General features: G+C 42.0%; 1 protein-coding gene across 3 annotated transcripts in view; it reads left to right on the top strand.

Annotated features, from left to right (window-relative positions):
* Window positions 1–19960, top strand: part of ELP2 (elongator acetyltransferase complex subunit 2) — a 964760-nt gene that overhangs the window by 451056 nt on the left and 493744 nt on the right. For all 3 annotated transcript variants that reach the window (XM_078687686.1, XM_078687687.1, XM_078687688.1), the window contains one exon: window positions 498–647. In XM_078687686.1, the coding sequence (XP_078543812.1) occupies window positions 498–647 (150 nt within the window). The remainder of the gene's footprint in view (window positions 1–497; window positions 648–19960) is intronic.

Below are 19960 nucleotides of genomic sequence, written 5' to 3' on the forward strand. Positions count from 1 at the left end.
AGCTGCCAAATAAATATTTTGCCGTGCGTCTTATAAAATTTACAGAAAAAGAAAATATGTAGATTTGCTTGAGAAGAGCTATCACACGGGCAGGGTGGAAGATCGGCTATAGTGTAAATACTAGCTGGGAAAGAAAGCATACAAGGAATGAGGTTCAAATGAAACCTTACTAGGATAAATCGATGGCGTGGATTGGTTACAAGAAATAAGTATCCCGGGGCGCTTTCCTGTTCAATTGGGCTTTTCGATATTCTGGAGAGAGTGGGCATTGGTATATCCCCATATTCCTGCCCCATAAGTTGCCACTGATATTGATTTAGCAGAATAAACCTTTTTGATAATCTTAAGGGGCATTGCACCTAATTTCATTGTAAAGGAATCAAGTTGCTATCATCTATAAAACATCAGGAGATATAAATGTTGCCGCAATATTTAAGTTTGTTGTAATTGTGTACTGCTGCTTACGCTGATTTCAATGTAATGTCCTTTTATTTTAGGGGGAGTGGAATCCAGGTGTGGTCATTTCAGGACATTTTAACAGTGTCCAGGGTTTGAGGTGGGATCCCGAAGGAGACTTTATAGTAACAGTAGGTTTAGATCAGACAACGAGGCTGTTTGCTCCATGGAAGAAGACAGACCAGTCACAGGTATATTTATGTCAAATAATATATAAGCCAATTGAACCTCCTCCTGTGTTCTCAGTTAAACCATATAACATCTAAGTAGTCTTTTTTTATTAGATTTTTCATAATTCCCTTTTCTGTCTCACTAATGTTTCATTTGGAACATGTGTTTAAAAAAGCCACAGTTATAAAATGCAACATGCCTCAGCTCACCCTGTGCAAGTGACAGCTGACAAATCTCCTTACCACAGATTGTCATGTATGATTTTCTTCTGAATTTGATCATGTGATTGGAGGGGATTGGGTCTGTAATAGGTGTACTAAGACCATGGTGTGAGCAAAAGAGAACTGTCCTTCTGTGGGAGGATTTTGGATATTGTCAGCTTGAAGACCGATTCCTTTTTGAAGAGGAAAGTCTTTAATTCTTTACTGGGCAGTTGATGACTAAGCCAAATTTGTGATATACTGTGGAACACAGCACACACTTTTTATTTCTCTGGTATCGCAAAAGGTTTACATTTAAGGTTTTTGGGGAGCCCTTTTGGCCCTTTGCTCATAAAGTTGCAAAAGGGTGAAAAAAAAATAAAGCTGCAGGGAATGTTAAAGAGAAGAGGAAGAGCGAAAAATGGAAAATGCGAAGAGGAAGAAAGCAAACGAAAGTAAGAAGCATAGAAAGACAGGGCAAGAAAGAACAAAATAAAGGAGAGAAAGAATGAGGGAAAAATATAAACGGGAAAAAGTACAAAAAAGGAGATGAAGTAAGAAAGAAATTAAGAAGAAAATGAAAAAGGAAAAAAGAATTAGTAAAAGGAGTGTAAAAATAAATATTGGCAAAGAAAGACGTACAAAAAGAAAGAAGGGAGAGCACAACAGAGAAAGAAAAGAGAGAAGGCAAGAAAAAGAAAGACAATAGAAAAAGGATGGACAGTAAGGGTAAGCAAAATTGAGAAAGAAGGGAAAAGCGTAAATGAAAAAAGAGCATGAGAGAAAGGAGAGATGGAGAAATGAAAGGTAGCGACAGAAAAAAGGAGAAAAAGAAAGAAAAGTACAATAAGTAACTACAACAAAAAAACTAGAAAGATGCAAAATAACCAGAAAAGATAAGATTCAAAGGAGAAAAAAGATGAGGAAAAAGCAGAGACAGAAAGAGAGGTGACTAAATAAAGGAAGCAGAAAAATCAAGAAAGGTGTGAGAATGGAAAAGTAAATAGAGAAAGTAAACAGAAAGGGGGAGGAAAACAGAAAAAATGAAATCTCAGAGGAAAGAAGTATTGAGAGAAATTTGCTGATCTGGTGACAGGGTGTACCTCAGAGTTGTTGGTGTCCTCTGCAGTTCTAACAGTTTTATTGACCTAAACATTTACATAAGGGATATATTGTCAAAGCCCACATTCAAAGGAAAGAAGTATTGAGAGAAATGTGCTGATCTGGCGACAGGGTGTACATCAGAGTTGTTGGTGTCCTCTGCAGTTCTAACAGTTTTATTGACCTAAACATTTACATTGGGGATATATTGTCAAAGCCCACATACACTAAGTCTAGTAATACAAAGTCATGGTTTGATAAAGTATGCAGAACAGATAATGACAAGTTATGCTGGGCATTGAAGCAACTTCCCAGGGACCAGGGGGCTATTAGTGCCAGTAGAAAGGCTTATAACCTGGCCCTAAAAACAGGAAGGCAGAACTTAAAGATGAGAAGTGACGCGCCGAAATCCTTAGCAGTAACGCCGTGAGGGGAACGGCTCAATCTACCCTCTAACGCAGCACTCACCTGTTCTCTTGGGCTCAGCTGCACTACCGCACCGCGGCCGCGAGGGGAACTGCTAGGCGGCCACAGACCACAAGACCCAGAAGGCCTTGCGTGGCAGGGAGCCACGCGCTGACCCCACCGGAGGGCGCAGGAGGAGGCCCTCTTATTCCGCGCAGTCCTCCCGCAGCGCGGGAGGCGCGCGGGCGCAGCCCGTCCTGCGCCCGTCAGCGACAGGAAGTGGCAGGGCAGGGCCCACTCCCCTTGGCTTAACTACAAGATATTATTCACGGAGAGACTTTCCTGCTGGAAGATATCGCTGGACTGGTCCCCAAACAGCAAGTAGTTATTTTTCCTTTGGGAACTCGGAACCTATTGACAGTGTCCTTTTACTCCCACAGTGTGTGCAGCTATATTTGGATGGACAAAGAGCCACTTACCCTTGGGGATTTTTAGTAGGGATTATCCAAATCTAGGAGTCCAGTGATTGTGTCCATTGGATTGTTTTAGAAATTAGAACTGTACTTTTATGCAACTAGGTCAAGGGGTGTTTTCCCTCTAAATATTTAAAGCTCAAAACATGGGGAAACCTTCTTGTATTTCGAAGAAAAATGCAGTCCGGGGCCAACCAGTCATAGCAACACCACCCCCAGTGACATCAATTGATAAAATGTTACAAAGGGCTCTAGGTGTTGTCACTTCAGAAATCCAACGGACTGAAAGGCAGCTTTCCATTACCCCGGAGCTCTGTTTGCCTACTTTAGATCCCCCTACCGAAATTATTTTGTCTGGCACCCTGATATCCCCTGAAATTGAGATACTGTCATCTCCATTGCATGTGGACCCTGTTATGGACTCAACAATATCGCCTAATAAGGGTATGGTCACACGTAAAAAGGGGAAGCATAAACTGACATCTGGGAGGGTGACCACAAATAAGAAGGCAAGGACGAGGTGTGACTCAAGAGAGGAAGTTCCCACTGATCGGGATCTTGGAACAGAGCCCCCCACTATAACGGCCACTGCATCTAAATACCCAGTCTGGGCACAGTAATTAATTGCCGACCTCTTGTCCCAACTTGGTGCTCTGATTAGGCAAGAGGTCGCCCCGCTAGTCGACCAATTGAGATTATTGACAGATATGGTAATAGCGAGAGAGATGCAACCTACCCCTCTTGATAAAAATAATGGTTCAAAGGGGGGAGGTTCAGCTTATAGTTGTATTCCATGCCCTGGGAAGCCCATGAATAAACATATGACCATTAGTAGGCAAAGTTCCACCGTTAGACAATCCGCCACCCAAGGCCCTAGTAACAGCCTACAGTCCTTGGCCACACAACGTGAGCATGTCCAGTGTACAAACACCCTACAGACACCAGCTCCCGCTGTAACAGAGAGCAGTCATTCACCGGCCTGTTACCCCCAAATCTTGTAATCTCAGGGGAGAAAAGGGATGTAAGGAATAAAGTAACAAGGGGTGAGGGTGATGTTGTGTTGCCAACTATAGACCTCCCCCCACAATCATTGCCATATGTAGTTCTAACCTGGGTTCCATCTCTAAACGCCTCGCAGAGGGAGTCGCAGTTGGATCTTAGGAACAAGAGCTTGTTCTGGCTAGCTACACACAGGCACTTTCCTTATGAGAGGGTAGGGGATATTTTGATGGTAAGGAGAGTAGATTGGGTGGGACCCAACAAAAAAAACATCAGGGGTGATTGTGTGATTATTAATTTCAAAACCCCCAGATGGTAAGCTCCCTACTTAATAAAAGAAGTCCCCTTATTGAGCCCGATATAGGAGTGAGAATGTTCCCCCTTGATCACTTTTATTACAATCGTGCCAACCAGGAGAGGCCAAGCACACTCTTAGGCCACAATATCCAGAGGGCGGAGGGACAACAACTGACCCGTAGCCATTTTACTAACAGGCCGTTGTTTTATGACCTGCCAGTAAACAACTGCTAACGCCTTTGGAAGATGTGGATTGACTAACAACCACGGAAGCCATGTGTTTTTGTAGGAGTGACATGGATAAACAGGAAGGGAATGTGTTGGAAAACTTGGGGAGCCTCCAGGGGTCATCTTCGGTTATTGTGAAACCAGAAGTAGTGTCATGTGACTGGATGTCGCCTAGGGTGGGGGTAGGGGTATGTCAATCCTCCCCTCTGTTATTGGAAATTATACCAACAATCCCCACTAATCCTCCCACGGATTCCCTAAACTTTTTCAACTCCCAAATGACACCTGAAATTGCCCCTAGACAAATGGATGGAATAACTAGGCCTGGTGGAGACCTCTCGATTCTATCTTGGAATTTGGCTGGCATTAAGGCTAAGCTATCTTCTCCTGAATGGGGTGTGTTTATCGATCAGTTTGATGTCTGCCTGTTCCAGGAGACATGGGCAAGAGATGATTGTGCAAGGGCAGGCTTTGTCACCCACAACATACCAGCTATTACAGGGGGGAGGGGAAGGCCATCAGGCGGATTATCCATATGGGTGGCCTCCCATGTGGGCTGCTACCCAACCTCTCTGAATACATATTCCCAAGATATTCAATTAGTATTGCTCACTTTTCCTTCCAAATTGAAACTAGCAATCATTAATATCTATTCCCGCCCTGTATCCTTTCCTCAGGAATCCAAAACTCTTGAGGAATTAAATCGTTTTATCCCGAGGGTGCCACCTAATTCAGGCCTGATAGTAGGCGGAGATCTAAATTGCCATTTCGAACCCCTTTCGGGTTCGTATGATGTTATTACCAATGAGGCGGACCTACAGTGTGCTATACCTGACCCCCAAACTTCTCCAGTTAAATCTTGGTCACCCCTGGTTTTACAAATTAATGCCATATCCTTGACCCATTCTCTAAGGGCCTGTAATGGCCGTACTCCTTCAGATAGGCCGAGTAGGCCCACATTTAATAGAACTGGCCAGGCCTCTCAATTATTATGGTTGAGTGTAGTTCCTGGCACCGGGTCAAGGACTTTGAGGTCATCCCACGGTTGGACAGTGACCATAACGCTTTGTCATTAACTTTTAGGGTTCCAGATTCAGGTATTTCGCCTGCTAGTAAGACCCCCATTGACGACAGGTTAATTCTCACCAACAATAGGAGACGAATAAAATGGGGGACAATGAAACAGTCTCCAGAGAAATTGAAAGAACTGTACGAAATGGTTATTCCAATATTGCAGGAACTGGTCACGTCCATGGTTGATGGAACTAATCCAGCCCATACACACTTGGTTGCAACACTCCACAATCAGTTTATAGATAATTTAGTTAATATTTTAAATCCCATCAGTCGTTCAGAAAACAACAGAGATTCACCACATATGTGGTATAATGATGAATGTCGTAAGGCCAAGATAGCGTTGCTGGCAGCTATTAAAGGGGAAGAAAAGCCACTAATAAAAATCAGACGGGCTCAGTACAAAGAAGTTGTCACTAGTGCAAAACTGTCCTGGGAAGAAAATAAATGGTTAAATATTAAATCTGCCTTACTGTCTCAGGACATGAAAGCATTCTAGACAATAGTAAGAACGGGCTGCAAGGAGGGTAATCCTGTGGGCGAACCTAATTTGCCAGCTGAAGTGTGGACTGAGCATTTTACAGCTCTGTACGCAAATAATTCAGAACAGGATCCTCAAATAGATTCTAGGGGCATGCCTTGTTTACAAACTGCTTGTGCAGAAGACCAACCAGTACTATCTAGTAGACAGGCAAATTAGGTCAATGAAGGAATAACAGTATGCAAGGTTACTCTAGCGATAGAAAGACTACCAGACGGAAAAGCACCTGGCTTAGACAAACTCCTGTTAATTTGGGGCCCCTATTTGATGGTGCTATTCAATGCCATCATGAATGGCATGCCCATTCCTGACACCTGGGCCGGGGCCGAAATTGTCCCAATATTAAAAAAAGGGCTCCCCGCTACACCCTGCAAACTACAGACCGATCAGTTTGATCGATGTCACAGAAAAACTGTTTGCCCGGGTAATACTAGAATGAATCCAGGGCTGGCTGGAAGAAAACAACATCATTAGTCCCCATCAAGCAGGATTCAGGAAGAACACCTCCACACTGGACCAAGTATTTAGATTCCAACTAATTACTTGGAAGACGGTATCACTGGAGGGTGGCAGCCTCTATTTGATATTCGTGGACCTGAAAACTGCTTTTGACCTCGTGCCTAGACCCAAATTGTGGGGGGTTTTAAAAGATATGGGGCTCCCTTCCTATCTACTTGATATGCTGATCAAGCTGCATGATGGCACCTATGCTCAAGTAAGATGTGGAAGGGGAGGAGAACTAACCAACAGGCTCCTAGTTGGGAGAGGTGTAAGACAGGGCTGTGTCCTCGCACCGACCCTGTTTTGCCTCTTTGTCAACGCATTAATCCCACTACTCGCTGAGGTCGTAAACAATGATGCCCCAAAGTTAGCAAACACCAAGGTGGCGGCATTGATGTTTTCTGACGATACCCTCCTCTTATCAAAGACACCGATGGGTATCCAGAGGTTTTTGGACAGCTTTTCTGTGTTTTGCAATACTAGGGGTCTGGCGATTAATACCACTAAAATCAAATTTATGATTGTCAATCCCCCTAAGGCAACACGCCCCAATCCGCAATTGAATGGGATGTTTTTGGAAAGGGTGTCCGTCTTTGAATATCTAGGCGTTACCCTTTCAGAAGATATGCAGTGGGCACCCCAAATAGCCAAAGCTAAGCTCAAGTTATCTCAGATTGCTGGGAGCATAGCTAAATTGGCCAGGGAATCACCCTTTAAACCCATCGGTCCCGCGCTTGAAATGTATACGGTGCAAGCGCGGGGAGCCACACTGTATGGGGCGGAACTCTGGGAGCACTGTTCGTCTTCTACTTTAGCTGTAGTCGAGAACAGATTCCTAAGACAAATAATGGGTCTCCCAGTAGGCACCCCGCTAATCCCTCTGCGAATAGATTTGGGTATTTCGCCGATCGAAGATGAGGTCGCCCTAAAACACCTAACCTTTTGGCGAAGACTCTGGGCAACCCCCGAACTAGCATTTTACCAGGCAGAAACAAACGAGCTTTTATCCTATCCGGGTCTGCTGAAAAAGGTTCCTTGGTTCGCGCATGTGAAGCAAGAGTGTGAAAAGCTCGGTAAACCAACTCTGTGGAGCACCCCAGGAGCTACCAGCCCCTTGGTTCCTCGAGCTTTATTACCAAGGACCTACCACACCCAAAAGCTCGAAGCCATGCATTCAAACCCCAAACTGGGCACCCTTACAACTCAGTTTCTTACAGTGAAGGATAACTACGAACTTGAAACCTTTATGGATAATATCCTTCCACAGGTTGCAAGGAAACTGTATGTCCAGTTTACATATAGCCCCTTACCTGTACGTGCTTTTACTAATAAATGGGCTGGGCTGAAAGAGGAGGGGTGTGCAGCATGTAACACACAAGAGGAAACAGAAATGCACGTCTTACTTTTTGTCCTGGCTATCAAAAAGCGAGGCGCTACTGGATAATACAACTTTGCCGGAATATGGGGTTCGAGCATTGTAGGGAGGCATTTCTATTGTATTATCTTTGTATTGAATTTTATTTCAACAAAATAAAAACTTCTTAAACAAAAAAAAATATGATACATCCAACCCGATTGTGTTTGCTGTTTCGCGTTACTTAAATATAATGTTCCGAAGGAGATGGGCTTTTATCGAAAAGGGTAAACAATCATAAATTGCATATCGGCACCTAATTTTTATATAACGTGATCAGTGTGAGATTAGTTCTTTTTGAGATACTGACTTTTTAATTGATTCTGTATATATAAGTATTCATGACAAATGCGATTTTATTGTAAATAGTTTATTTTAAATTATTTATTGAAGTATTGCTGCTATTTCTTATCTGTTTTCCGACTGCATTATATTAACTGATATAATTGCTCCCGTCAGGCCCACTTTCTGCCTCCCCTCCTCCCACCCCATCTATCTGGCAAAATCTTTAAATGTGAGTCATAAGTAGAAATTGTATTAATTTATGGAGTGTTGTTAAGAATGGTATGAATTCCTCATATATGTCTGTTATTTTGTGTTTTGTGTACACTTTTTATGGTCCTAGTGACCGAAATAAATGTTTTTGAAACTGAAACTGATAGTTGTTGCCAGACTAAGGATATGCAGGCTTTTTGGAAATCAGTTTGAGCAGCTCTAGCTCCTGGAGGTTCCCCAGACCTAGTGACCACCCACAGTGCCCCGAGTGGGGCGAATCAAGAGCAGCAGGTCTCGGGCTCACGGCTAACAGGAGCAACTTAATAGCCCTGCACCCACCTCTCTCAAATTAGTTAAACATTTGAAGAAATTTACTTTTTCATTAACTATATAAAAACAAAAGTACTACTGACGTCGGTTTCACGTGTTCAGGGAAGCCACTGGAGATGCGGGCCACCATCGGTTGGTGTCGTCGCTATCACTGCAGTTTATCATATTAAACATGTATCTGATCGAAGCTTACACGTCGTTAACTACAGACTTTGTTTTGTTGTTGCAGGGAACGCTCCCTCTGTTCTGCTGTTGCCTGTAATATAGCTGCAGTACTCTGTGTAAAAAGGAAGGAAGCCACACTTCAGGCAGCACTATCCCTTTCTCTCTACCTGAGGGAAGCCTGCAGCATACTGGCAAACACGTGTTAATCCGAGTACTGCGCTATTTTGCATTTTCTCTACTTTCATCAGCCAAGGACTCGTATCGAATGTGTCCAGGGCTAGAAACTGTTATTGGGATTCTTTCAGTGGTTATCTGCAGCTTTTTCTTCCGCTCATGGTCTCGCTGAACCGTTAATGGTTTGCTCTGTTCTCCAGTTGTCATTGAATGCAAGTTGTTTAAGGAGCATCCTGGAGACCTGGTTGTAAAAGGTGATGTAGGAAGACTGAGACTTGGTAAAATGCATTAAATATCTAGTTGGTATGTCTAAGTTCGGACTGGAATTGTGACTTATTTGATCAACATTCTTTCCTGAATGTGCAAAGATTTACATCTTATTTACCACTGATACCAACACCGTCAAGTCAGGGATATTTTAATTATTCACATCCGGTATTTTAAATAACTGTGTCATAGCAGTGTAAGTAGCACTAAAATAACTTGGCGTCTGCCAGTGTTTCACCAGTGTCAATATCGATTGCAGTTAAGAATTCTGGTCTGCCAATAATGAGGCACCCTGAGGGCACGACACCACCCAGCTGTTTGATGCCACACTCAACTAGCAGGACATGCTTAGTTACTGGCCTTTTCCTCAAGGTGGTGCGGTTGGTCTCGGAGACAACAGTCATAAAGGCACAAGGGCAAGATCATTCTTCATCTGAACATGATATGTATGGGTTGTTGGCATTGGTAGACTAGTAAATGCAAATCACGTCCAGGACTGTCTTTGTTAACATAATTGGTTAATAAAAATGGATAAGTAACTGCACTATATAAATCAAAATAGAGGGGGGGGGAGATTAGGAGCTAGTTGAGGCCCAGTACCCCTGCTCGATGTGGTAATCTAGAACAAAACTGGTGGGTCACTCTTCCTATATGGACACTTTTGTTGTCCACAGAAAGAGAAGAAGAGACTAGGTCTAAACCTCACAAGATAGAGACAATCACAGATCTTGTCTCTTGTTGCCCTCACACATCTCAAGGTATGTCATGCTTCATCATTGGGCATTGCTCCTCATCTGGCCGGCGCTGCAATGCCCTACGAAGCGACGATCCTTTAGTAACGCCTTATGATGAGTGAGAGTATGAGATTTTTAGTGAGAAAGAGGGTTCGTGAGAGAGAGTGAGTGAATGATTAAAACTGGCTAGGGAATACTGTAAAAGGCTTTTTAATGTATGGGATCCCCTAACAGATTAAAAAATCCATAGATTGTTTGTTACTGGCTAGGCGATAATGTGCCTTAGTAACTCTTCGGTTTACATGTTTCGTGCCCGTCAGTGGTCATAACGATTCCTGGCGCTTCCTCAGGACCAATAAAGTTGATTGTAAGAAAGTGTGAAATGTGAATAAGTGAAGAACCCTAATGTAGAAAGATGAACGGGCCCCCTCGTGAAAACTACAAGGTGGTGTAGGCTCAAATAGCGACGCCTCTTGTTGCGACCTATTAATAAATTTGTGATCGCTCCATAGTGTAGTGTAGTTTCCTATATCCCTAATAGGCTCTCCGCATTGGAATAATATACACTATAGTTTTGACATAGGACTGAGGTTAGTATGTCTCTATCGAGTACATGAAACTTAATTACTTGTGTGTGCCAGCTAACTCAGAGGTCACTAGAAACTTTCTAGAATGAACAAGAAGGGATTAGTCTTTGGCTGTCCTGATACCGGCATTGACGTGGGAGGGGTAGGTGCCTAGAGGCCTGCTACCAACAACCCTTGAGGTTCTAATCACTCGTTGCTGGCCCCACCAGGACAGCTTGTGGGACCTACAAATGGGAATAGCGGTTTCCGGGAGGTCCATAAAGAAAATAGTCATTCTGCGACACTATTCAGGTCGTATATTCGAGTCCTCATACGTTAGAGGAATCTAAGCAATTATATGAGCACCAAAGGTCCTGATGAATTGCCCTTGTGGCAAGAAACATGTCGACCACACTCACATTAAGGGTTGAATAAGGATTGATTACATCGCCCATCACTCCTTAATACCCCTTAAATTCCTTTTTAACAAGGCAGTGAGCCAGACTATTAAAATTGTTTAATGGACTCTACTGACTTTTTTTAGACTACACTCACGCTCACTATTGCACTTTTTTAGGCCCCTCACACTCACACACCCGTTGGCTTGGAATAAAAGAACTCCGCCAAAGTGCAGCCCCCTGTGCTGCCCGACGGGCATTGCACCGCCAGCCTGCCGTAGGAGCAGGATACCAATGATGACGCTGGACGGCCATCGGATGGGATGACAGTAGTCGTCCAACCGGTAACCTGTGTGAGGTATCCTTAAATTCCGAAAAGGGTTCACATCATGCACTTCCCTTGTCATACCTAGTGAGAGAAAGGTTAGCTTGAGCCAATCAGTTGGCTCTCTCTGGGGAACTCTGTACAACCACTTTGCTTACTATTAGTCTTTGACAACCACATAAACATTTATTAAAACACAAAGAAACTACCGGACTATAAGCAGTGAGACAAAGGTTGACAGAAAGACTGTACAGACCTGGTCAAAACGAATACATATTCCCACATTGGAAAAGAATCCCATCAGCCCACCATAGTGGCAGAACATCATCATCTGGGATATGTTATGGGTTGCATGACTGGTGCAGCCACCAATGATTGATGAAGGTGATGCACTTAATTCATAACTCAGTGATTGAGACAGCCACAATTCAATTGACAATCAGTGGTGCTGAAGATTTGCAGTGCAAAGAAAGGGAGTGAAAAAGTGCAAAAGTTAAAATTGAGTACTAAGACACTTCAATAACTTTAATAAACGCTATCCTAGTGTCAAATCCAAAAACCAAGTGCTGACAGTTTGGAAAAATAACTATCATAGCGATAAGTTGGCAGATCTACATGTTTCAGCCACAAGGATATCATTAATCCTGGCTTTCGTCAGGACCAAAATACTATAACACTACTGCAAATGTGATATAAAACTGTGCAAGAACAACAAATAGCAATCAGAAAATTGGTGCGATACACCCTACTATCTCATGTGAGTCCCAAATGATGGTCGGATATCACAGGAACATAAATTCATTCCTGAAAAAACAATTTATAATGGTGAATAGTTTCAAAAACGACCCACGACACACAGTCTCACTATCGCTCAGTGTCTCATCCTTTAACCCCTTCGTTGCTAGGCCTTTTCCCCTCCTGTGCTAAGCCTTTTTTTGGCTATTTGGGGTAGTGCGTGCTTAGGCCCCTGTAACTTTTTGACCACATAAGGGATCCACGTCATTTTTGCGTCCTTGTCTTCCAACATCATGGGGATTCTAAAGGTACCCAGGGTTTGTGGATTACCTTGGAGGGGTCCCAGAAATTAGGCAAAATACAGTGACATTTTAGTTTTTTTCTGAAAAATTGGAAAAACGGGCTGCAAAGGAAGGCCTCTGGGTTTTTCCCTGCAAATGGTATCAAAAAAGGGTTTGTGGGGCTGAAATCACCATTTCCCCAGCTTTTAGGGAATGGCAGTGTTTTGTCAGAGAACAAACATTTTTCACACAGTTTTGGCATTTTTCTGGGACATAGCCTATTTTTGCTATTTTAATTCTTCCATTCTCCTTCTAGTTAATGGTAAAAATGAGTATGAAGGCAATAATGGATCCTGGAAAGCTATACATTTAATTAAAGTAGACAAAATTCTGAATTCAGAATGGGGTCATTTGTCTAAATCCATGAAGGTTTCTTTATAGAAACTAGCAGTTAAATATTGGAAAAAATGAAAATTAATTGAAAAAAACAGCCTTTTGTGTCAACGTTTTTACCTGTAACTTCTTATAATTATGACTGCTCTTTGCAAGCAATATACCGTTACATTTGCTGGACCTTCCTGGTTGTGGGGATATATAGGACTTGTAGGTTTACCAAGAACCCGACGAATCAAGAGCCAAAAACTGAGCAGCAACTTGCATTGGAATTTTATTATGTACTGGGTTTAGAGCAATTATTCTTTGAAAATGTATACATGGAAAAATCGGTATGAAAGACACCTATGTATTTCTGAAACGGGTACGAATTATAGAGTTTAGAAACAGTACATATTTGCACATTTTCAACATTGGGAATACTCCTACTAGCATGAGAAATATTGGTCATTTTTTCAAAATGACTTCTTTTTTACACAATGTCTTTCATTTGGAAGGCAGAAATGCATCAAAACTCAACAGGAAATAACAGTTACTTTACAAATCTGAATTACCCTAAGTCTCCCGATAAAAATGGTACCTCACTTGTGTGGGTTGGCCTTGTGCCTGCGACTGGAAACGGCGCAAAACACAACGTGGACACACCTCAATTTTTGCAGTGAAAAATGACCCTTTTTTTGACAGAGTGCCTAGCTGTAGTTTTTGTACCCTAGCTCGGCCGGCACGTAGAGAAACCTAGCAAACCTATACATTTTTGAAAACTAGACACCCAGGGGAATTCATGATGGGGTGACTCGACTGCCTCCCACCAGGTTTTGTTACCCAGAATCCCTTGCAAACCTAAAAAATTGAGAAACAAAAAAACTTTTTCCTCACATTTCTGTGGTGGAAAGTTCTGGAATCTGCGTGGATCAACAAATTTCCACCCACCCCGCGTTCCCCAAAGTCTTCTGAGAAAAATGGTACCTCACTTGCGTGGGTCGGCCTAGTGCATGCGACAGGAAACGGCGCAAAACGCAGGACTCGATTCTCCAACACCGCGCAAGGGGAATCAGAAACACTGGAGCTGGATTCTCGATGAGGAGGATGACAGCATCTGGTCAGTGCGTCAGTTGGGGAGATGACTTCCTTCAGGACTAGCTGTGGCGAGCCACGTTGTGCAAGTAGGTAGTCGAACCGCACCGTGCCTTGCCACAGCAAGTGAAGGATGCCAGTATTGACGTAAAAGCCGGGCATATGAACGTCATGAATGAACCCCTAAGGAATAGATGTTCATGCATAATAAATTAGTTCTTGGAGAAATCAATATCCAAGCAAGGGGAAGTCCCTAAAGCGTAAGAGTCGTGTTTTCTAAGAATTCATTGTGACGTAGATGAATGGATGTAAGCAGCCATGCCAGTATTTGGGTAGCATGGACTATGCCTAAATAAGGACCGGATTTCTATGCCTATATAAGGGCAATGTGAATTGTACCTATATAAGGGCATGAATCGAGAAATTCATACGGAATCTAAATCGAAACACAACACCCACTCCACTTTCTTATGTACGACATTACTAAGTTCTAAACATGTTAAAACATATCTAAAACATATCTACATGAAAAATGCATTGGTGCTGTACACATTAAAGCAAGGTTTCATTCTAAGCACATATTGTGAGTTGAAATGCTAAATGAATGAACCACAAAAGTATACATTTATGAAATGGCTCGTAGATACAGAAGAAAAAAAAGCCAAAACCATTTCATGTCAGATTACATAAAACTGTTTGTTTAAGGACAAGGACATATATTGTCTCTGGAAGTATACAAAAAATCTTGTTCTCTATGAATAGTTCAACTATAAACAGATTACTTGTGCCAAAAAATGAAAAATACAAATTTGGAAGAAAAAAAATTATTCATAGGAAAAAGTTCTTTGTTTTCAAAAAATGAAGGTCAATTTCAAAGTCTCTCAGAACACTGTGTGCCAAAATCAAAAGTCACTGTTAGGGCTTGAAGTAAACATGAAAAGGTGTCTACCATTGTAGGCGAAAGTTGACTTACCTCGTTTAGAAGATTAACTGCACATAGATGGGAAGCATCGCCTTCATCATTGGTCGCATCAGCAATGTCCGCATCGGATGTTACCTGCGTGCCTGTTGTTTACTCTCGTACCTCAGCAGTAGCAATTTGCATCTGTGAGATCTCAATGAATGCCGTCATCAGAATTGGTAGCCGCTGGAGAAAACACAGAGCATGGGCCGTTACCTGTTCCAGCAAAGTATCAACATGCGTTGGCATGACTGATGGGAGTGTTAAACAGATGTCTAGCACGCATTCTTCTCCGCGTAGAACAGGTAAGATGCAATCTTGCCAGATTGGTCTGAATGACAGAAACCATGTGGTACTTAAATTTTGTAGACGAGGTAAACCCAGAATTTGAACGATGCACTCACGTCACTTCGTCACCAGTAGATTTGTCTCCATGAAGAACTGGGTGTCGCTGGTGAATTGGCTTGCCATATCGTACAGTAGGAGCAAAAATAGTATCCCTGCAACGAGTCCCAAAAGGAGGGGCTGTCCGCCAAACACAGAGTGCATGAAGTTGGGAAATATTCTGAGGACTGCTTGAAAAGGTGCTAACAGTCCTGAACATACGTTCTTAAATAGATGTACAATACCGCTCATATCAGACATGTTTAAGATACAACTTAAAATTACTGAGAAATGTATAGGGCAGTTTGTATTCAAAAGGGCATATATCTCGGCAGAAGTCCTTGCAATTTGTAGATCATAGGTTTCTTTGGTCGAGGTCAGTGGCACAGTTTTTTGTAAATGAATGGCTGTCATTCTGCTTAGAGTATCAATTCGTATAGAAGAAATGTTCAGTGAAGGCCATAGAGGCGACTCCCTGGCTGTCTTGGTTTGTGGAAACAATACTTGCATATAGCAAATGACCCTGGAGGACACAGTTACTAGTTATGGAATACCTGGCAACAGGCCACAGCAGCTGTGATCGTTCAACATGAGGTAACTTCCATTTGAAAGTTGTCCGAAAATTGGATTAATCACTGCAGCTGGTGAGCCTTGCAGGTGACAGGATAAGTTTGTAGTGGAACCATCGCAGGCCCCTTGTAAATTGTATTGTATTGTATTGTAATTGCATTTATATAGCGCTTACTACCCCTGACGAGGCATCGAAGCGCTTTTTCGGCGGGTAGCACGCTACTCCGGGACCCACAGAGGATTAGTGTTGAATTAGTATAGTGAAACATGCAAGTACATTTTAAGTGGTGGATAAGTTAATCAGTTATTTGGATTTGGAATGATAGCAGAAGGATAGAGTAGGACAAAGGTTCGTATTTATCTATCGCTCGCTTGTTGACGCATGCTATTCAGGGAGCCTATAGAGGATTAGTGGTGAATTAATATGGTGAAATATGAGGTAATTTCAGTGGTGGATATTAGTCTGTTACTTGGAGTGAGAAGGATAGCGGATGGATAAAAGGGGAAGAAAGATTTGCATTCATATAGCACTTGTTACCCCTGATGGGCGTTGAAGCGCTTTTCTGGCGAGTTGCACGCCACTCCGGAACCCATAAAGGATTAGTGTTGAAAATTAGTATAGTATAAATATGAAGTAATTTGAGTAGTAGATATGTTATTCAGTTATTTAGGCAGTATATTAGTATAGTTGAATATGGATTTGAGAAGTGAAACATGTTAGTCTGTTAATTTTTATTGAAAAAAGGATAGTGGAGGGATAAAAGAGTAAAAGATTTTTTTTTTATATATATATTAGTAGTAGAAAGAGGCTTTTGGATGAGTAAAAAGGAGTTTTGGAGGGAAGGAGTCAGAGGGGAGAGTTTAGAAATGTTTGTTTTAGGGGATCGGTGTAGTAAAAAGGTGTCAGATGATGCATGGAGGGGTAGAGCAGGAGAGAGTCTAGAAAAGGTTATTTTGGCGATCATAGTAGTGGTATGGGGTTTGGGATAAATGAGAGAGTGGATGTAGAGGATATATTGATAGATCTATAGGATGCGAGATAGGGTAGTGCATTAGAAGGAGTAGTAGAAAGAAGTTTGAGAGGAGTCTGAAGGTTGGGCTAGAAGATATATTGAGTGAAGTATAGGCTGAGAAATAGGCTAGTGCATTGGAAATGCTAAATTAGAAGAAAGAGATAAGTATATAGATCCATAAGTACATTAAAAATATATAGATACATAAAAAAGTAAGTATATTTAGATTAAATATATTGATAGAGGCACAGGATGAGAGATAGGGTAGTGCATTGGATATGCTTTTTTTCAGGAGAAAAGTAACAGACACACAGATCCAAGTACATGGATGGTACATAGATGTACAATGGAAGTATGTACATGTAGACCAAAAATGATTTTTATTTATTGATGATTATTATTATTATTTTTTTTTCTTCTCTTAACAACATAATTGTTTTACATGTTTTATAAAGTAATACACAAAGATAGATACATATCTATAGTGAAAACAAATGCTTATATACAGAGGGATATGCTGTAAATTTCTATTTCCGTATGGTACCTATGTGGGGAAGAGCCAGATCTTGAGTAGTTTTCTGAAGATAAGGTGGTTGTCGGTAGATCTTATGTTGGGGGGTAAAGAGTTCCATAGTTTGGCTGCTTGAACAGAGAAGGATGTGCCACCCATTGTTTTTTTCTTGTATGGTGGGATTTTGAGGCGAGATGCTCCTTTAGAGCGTAGGTTCCTTTGTTGAATGTGTTTGGTGATTTTATTCCTGATGAAGAGTGGTCCTACTCCATGTATTGCTTTGTGGGTAATACAAAGCAGCTTGAACGTGGATCTTCTGGCAACCGGTAACCAATGCAGGGCTTTCAAGGCAGGGGAGATGTGGTCTCGTGGTTTGATATGCAGGAGTAGTCTGGCAGCCGAGTTCTGAATCCGTTGTAGTCTTTTCATGGTCGTTAAAGGTGATCCGTGGTAGAGGCTATTGGCGTAATCGAGTTTGGATAGAACAAGGGAGATGGTAGCTTGGACCTTGTGTGGAAATCCCAAATGAGGGAAAATTCGTCGCAGCGTTTTTATAGTAGCAAAGCTTGATCTTGCTAGTTTATTTACTTGGACATTCATCGACAGCTTTGAGTCCATGGTCATTCCGAGGTTTCTTACTTCCTTCGATACTTTAGGCAGTGATCCCAGTTCATCAGGCCATGCGGCAAGCGGGTTGTAATTTTTCCAATCGCCACACGTGAGTATTTCAGTTTTTGAAGCATTCAATTTGAGATGGCTCCAAGTCATCCACTGATCCACGGCTCTGAGACAGCTGAAAATTGGTGATTTTCCAATGTCTTTGGGGCATTCCAGTTGAAGGAGTATTTGCGTGTCATCTGCATAGTTGTAGCACGTGAGGTGAAATTTATTGATCAGTACTGGTAAATACTTCATGTAGATGTTGAAAAGCATGGGCGAGATGATAGAACCTTGAGGGACCCCTGCTTTTGTGGAGTACGGTTTGGACGAGAAAGGTGGGGTGTGGATGACATTAGTTCTGTTTCGAAGGTAGGACGCGATCCAGTCTAGAGCAGTTCCCTCTATGCCGGCTTCATAAAGTCTTTGTTTCAGAGTGTCATGGTCAACCGTGTCAAAGGCTGCTGAGAGGTCCAAGAGGAGTAGCGCAGCAACACCGTTGCGGTCAACTGTATTCTTTAGGATGAATGAATGAATGCCCTGGCAAAGGAGAGAACCACTTAGTGCATTTTCACAGTTTGAACCGCTAAGAAACACTTCACGCCCCCCACTCCAACATCTGTGTGTGTATGGTAAATCCCAGGATGTCTTGATGTATTCTTTACCCAACCTTTCATATTTGCCTGCTGGAGTGTGTTTTAGGCGATACTGAAAATGGAAAATTGTAACCGGCAGAGTGATTGTTCCATGTATTATCCATTCTGTAGCTGGTTTTTCTGCCACTGTGAATTGTAATCTTTCCAGTTTTTCATTGCTCAGCACCGTATAGTCTGCTCCTCTTTGTGCCAGTTTGATCTGTTTATCAGTGAGATAGAATTCTGAAAACAGTGACGTAGAAGTATTGATTAAGCGCCAAGGCGCATAGCCTGAACGCAGGTTTTGGAGTGTCCAACCCAATAGCATGATAGAACGTAACTGAGACTGACCATGTTGCAACATGACCAAGTCTTGTTCCATGATGTCTATGGCAAAAGACACAATGCTGTCCAATGAATATATCCTGGACGACGGAGTCGTGAACCCATTGTCTACTACAGAGAGAGATTTCTCTAAATGAATACGATCAATTTCTCGTATTCGTTCTGCAGTCTCTGCTTGCTGAATCTTCCATATTTTGTTGTATGCAGCATATTTACTGGCATATATGAAACATTTTTGACGCGTTTTTCTTGGTCCTATCAAGAATTCCCTATGGTCTGCGCCATCTTTAGGTAAAGATAAGTGTAGTTTTACACCCTCAAGTGTAGATTTCTGTAGCCAATCAAGGCATAGTTTCCCTACACTGTATGTTGTTACTCCACCAGGATGCTGTCTTTGAACATATCTTGGGTCTGGCCTATTGACTTTGAAACCTTGAGTTTTGTTCAGGAATCGATCTTAATAGTTATTTGTGTCTATGGGCCAGAGCTACCATTTGTTCCAATCTGGATCTGATCTTTGTGATGCAAAATATTATGTACGTCGACCTCCCCCCATGTAGAGCTATTACTCGCAGGTATTGTTATGGTTGGTGTGTTCATGTCTTTGATCTTGGCTAACCCAAGGCATGATGTTTGCTGGACAGTGTCATTCAAAAACATAATTTGCTTGGAGATTATACATGCTCTAAACAAAGCTTCTACCCCCTGCACTTGCCAATCTTTTGAACCCCAGACAGTTTTTGTCTCAATGTTGTCTTTCCAAAAGTCGAAGCCTTGTCTTGACAGTTGGGCATAAAAGGCTGTAGAATAAATCTGTTTGGTATTGGTCAACATAATTTTCATTCCTGTTCTGTTTACATTTCTAAAGTAGAATGTTTCTGCATTCGGTACATTGAACCCTGAAAAATATGGAAACTTATTTGCAAAAGTTTTTGAGCTACCCTTTGGAGGCGTAGGACAATGTTCCCATTGGTTATACCTATATACATTTCTAGGCATTGTTGATTTGTGCAAGAAACGATGACCATAATGGTTATAACAATACATTTGTTCACAGTCTGATGAACCTTCTAAATATTCATGGTAT

The sequence above is a fragment of the Lissotriton helveticus genome, chromosome 4_1 (assembly GCF_964261635.1).
Source record: "Lissotriton helveticus chromosome 4_1, aLisHel1.1, whole genome shotgun sequence".
NCBI lineage: Eukaryota > Metazoa > Chordata > Amphibia > Caudata > Salamandridae > Lissotriton > Lissotriton helveticus.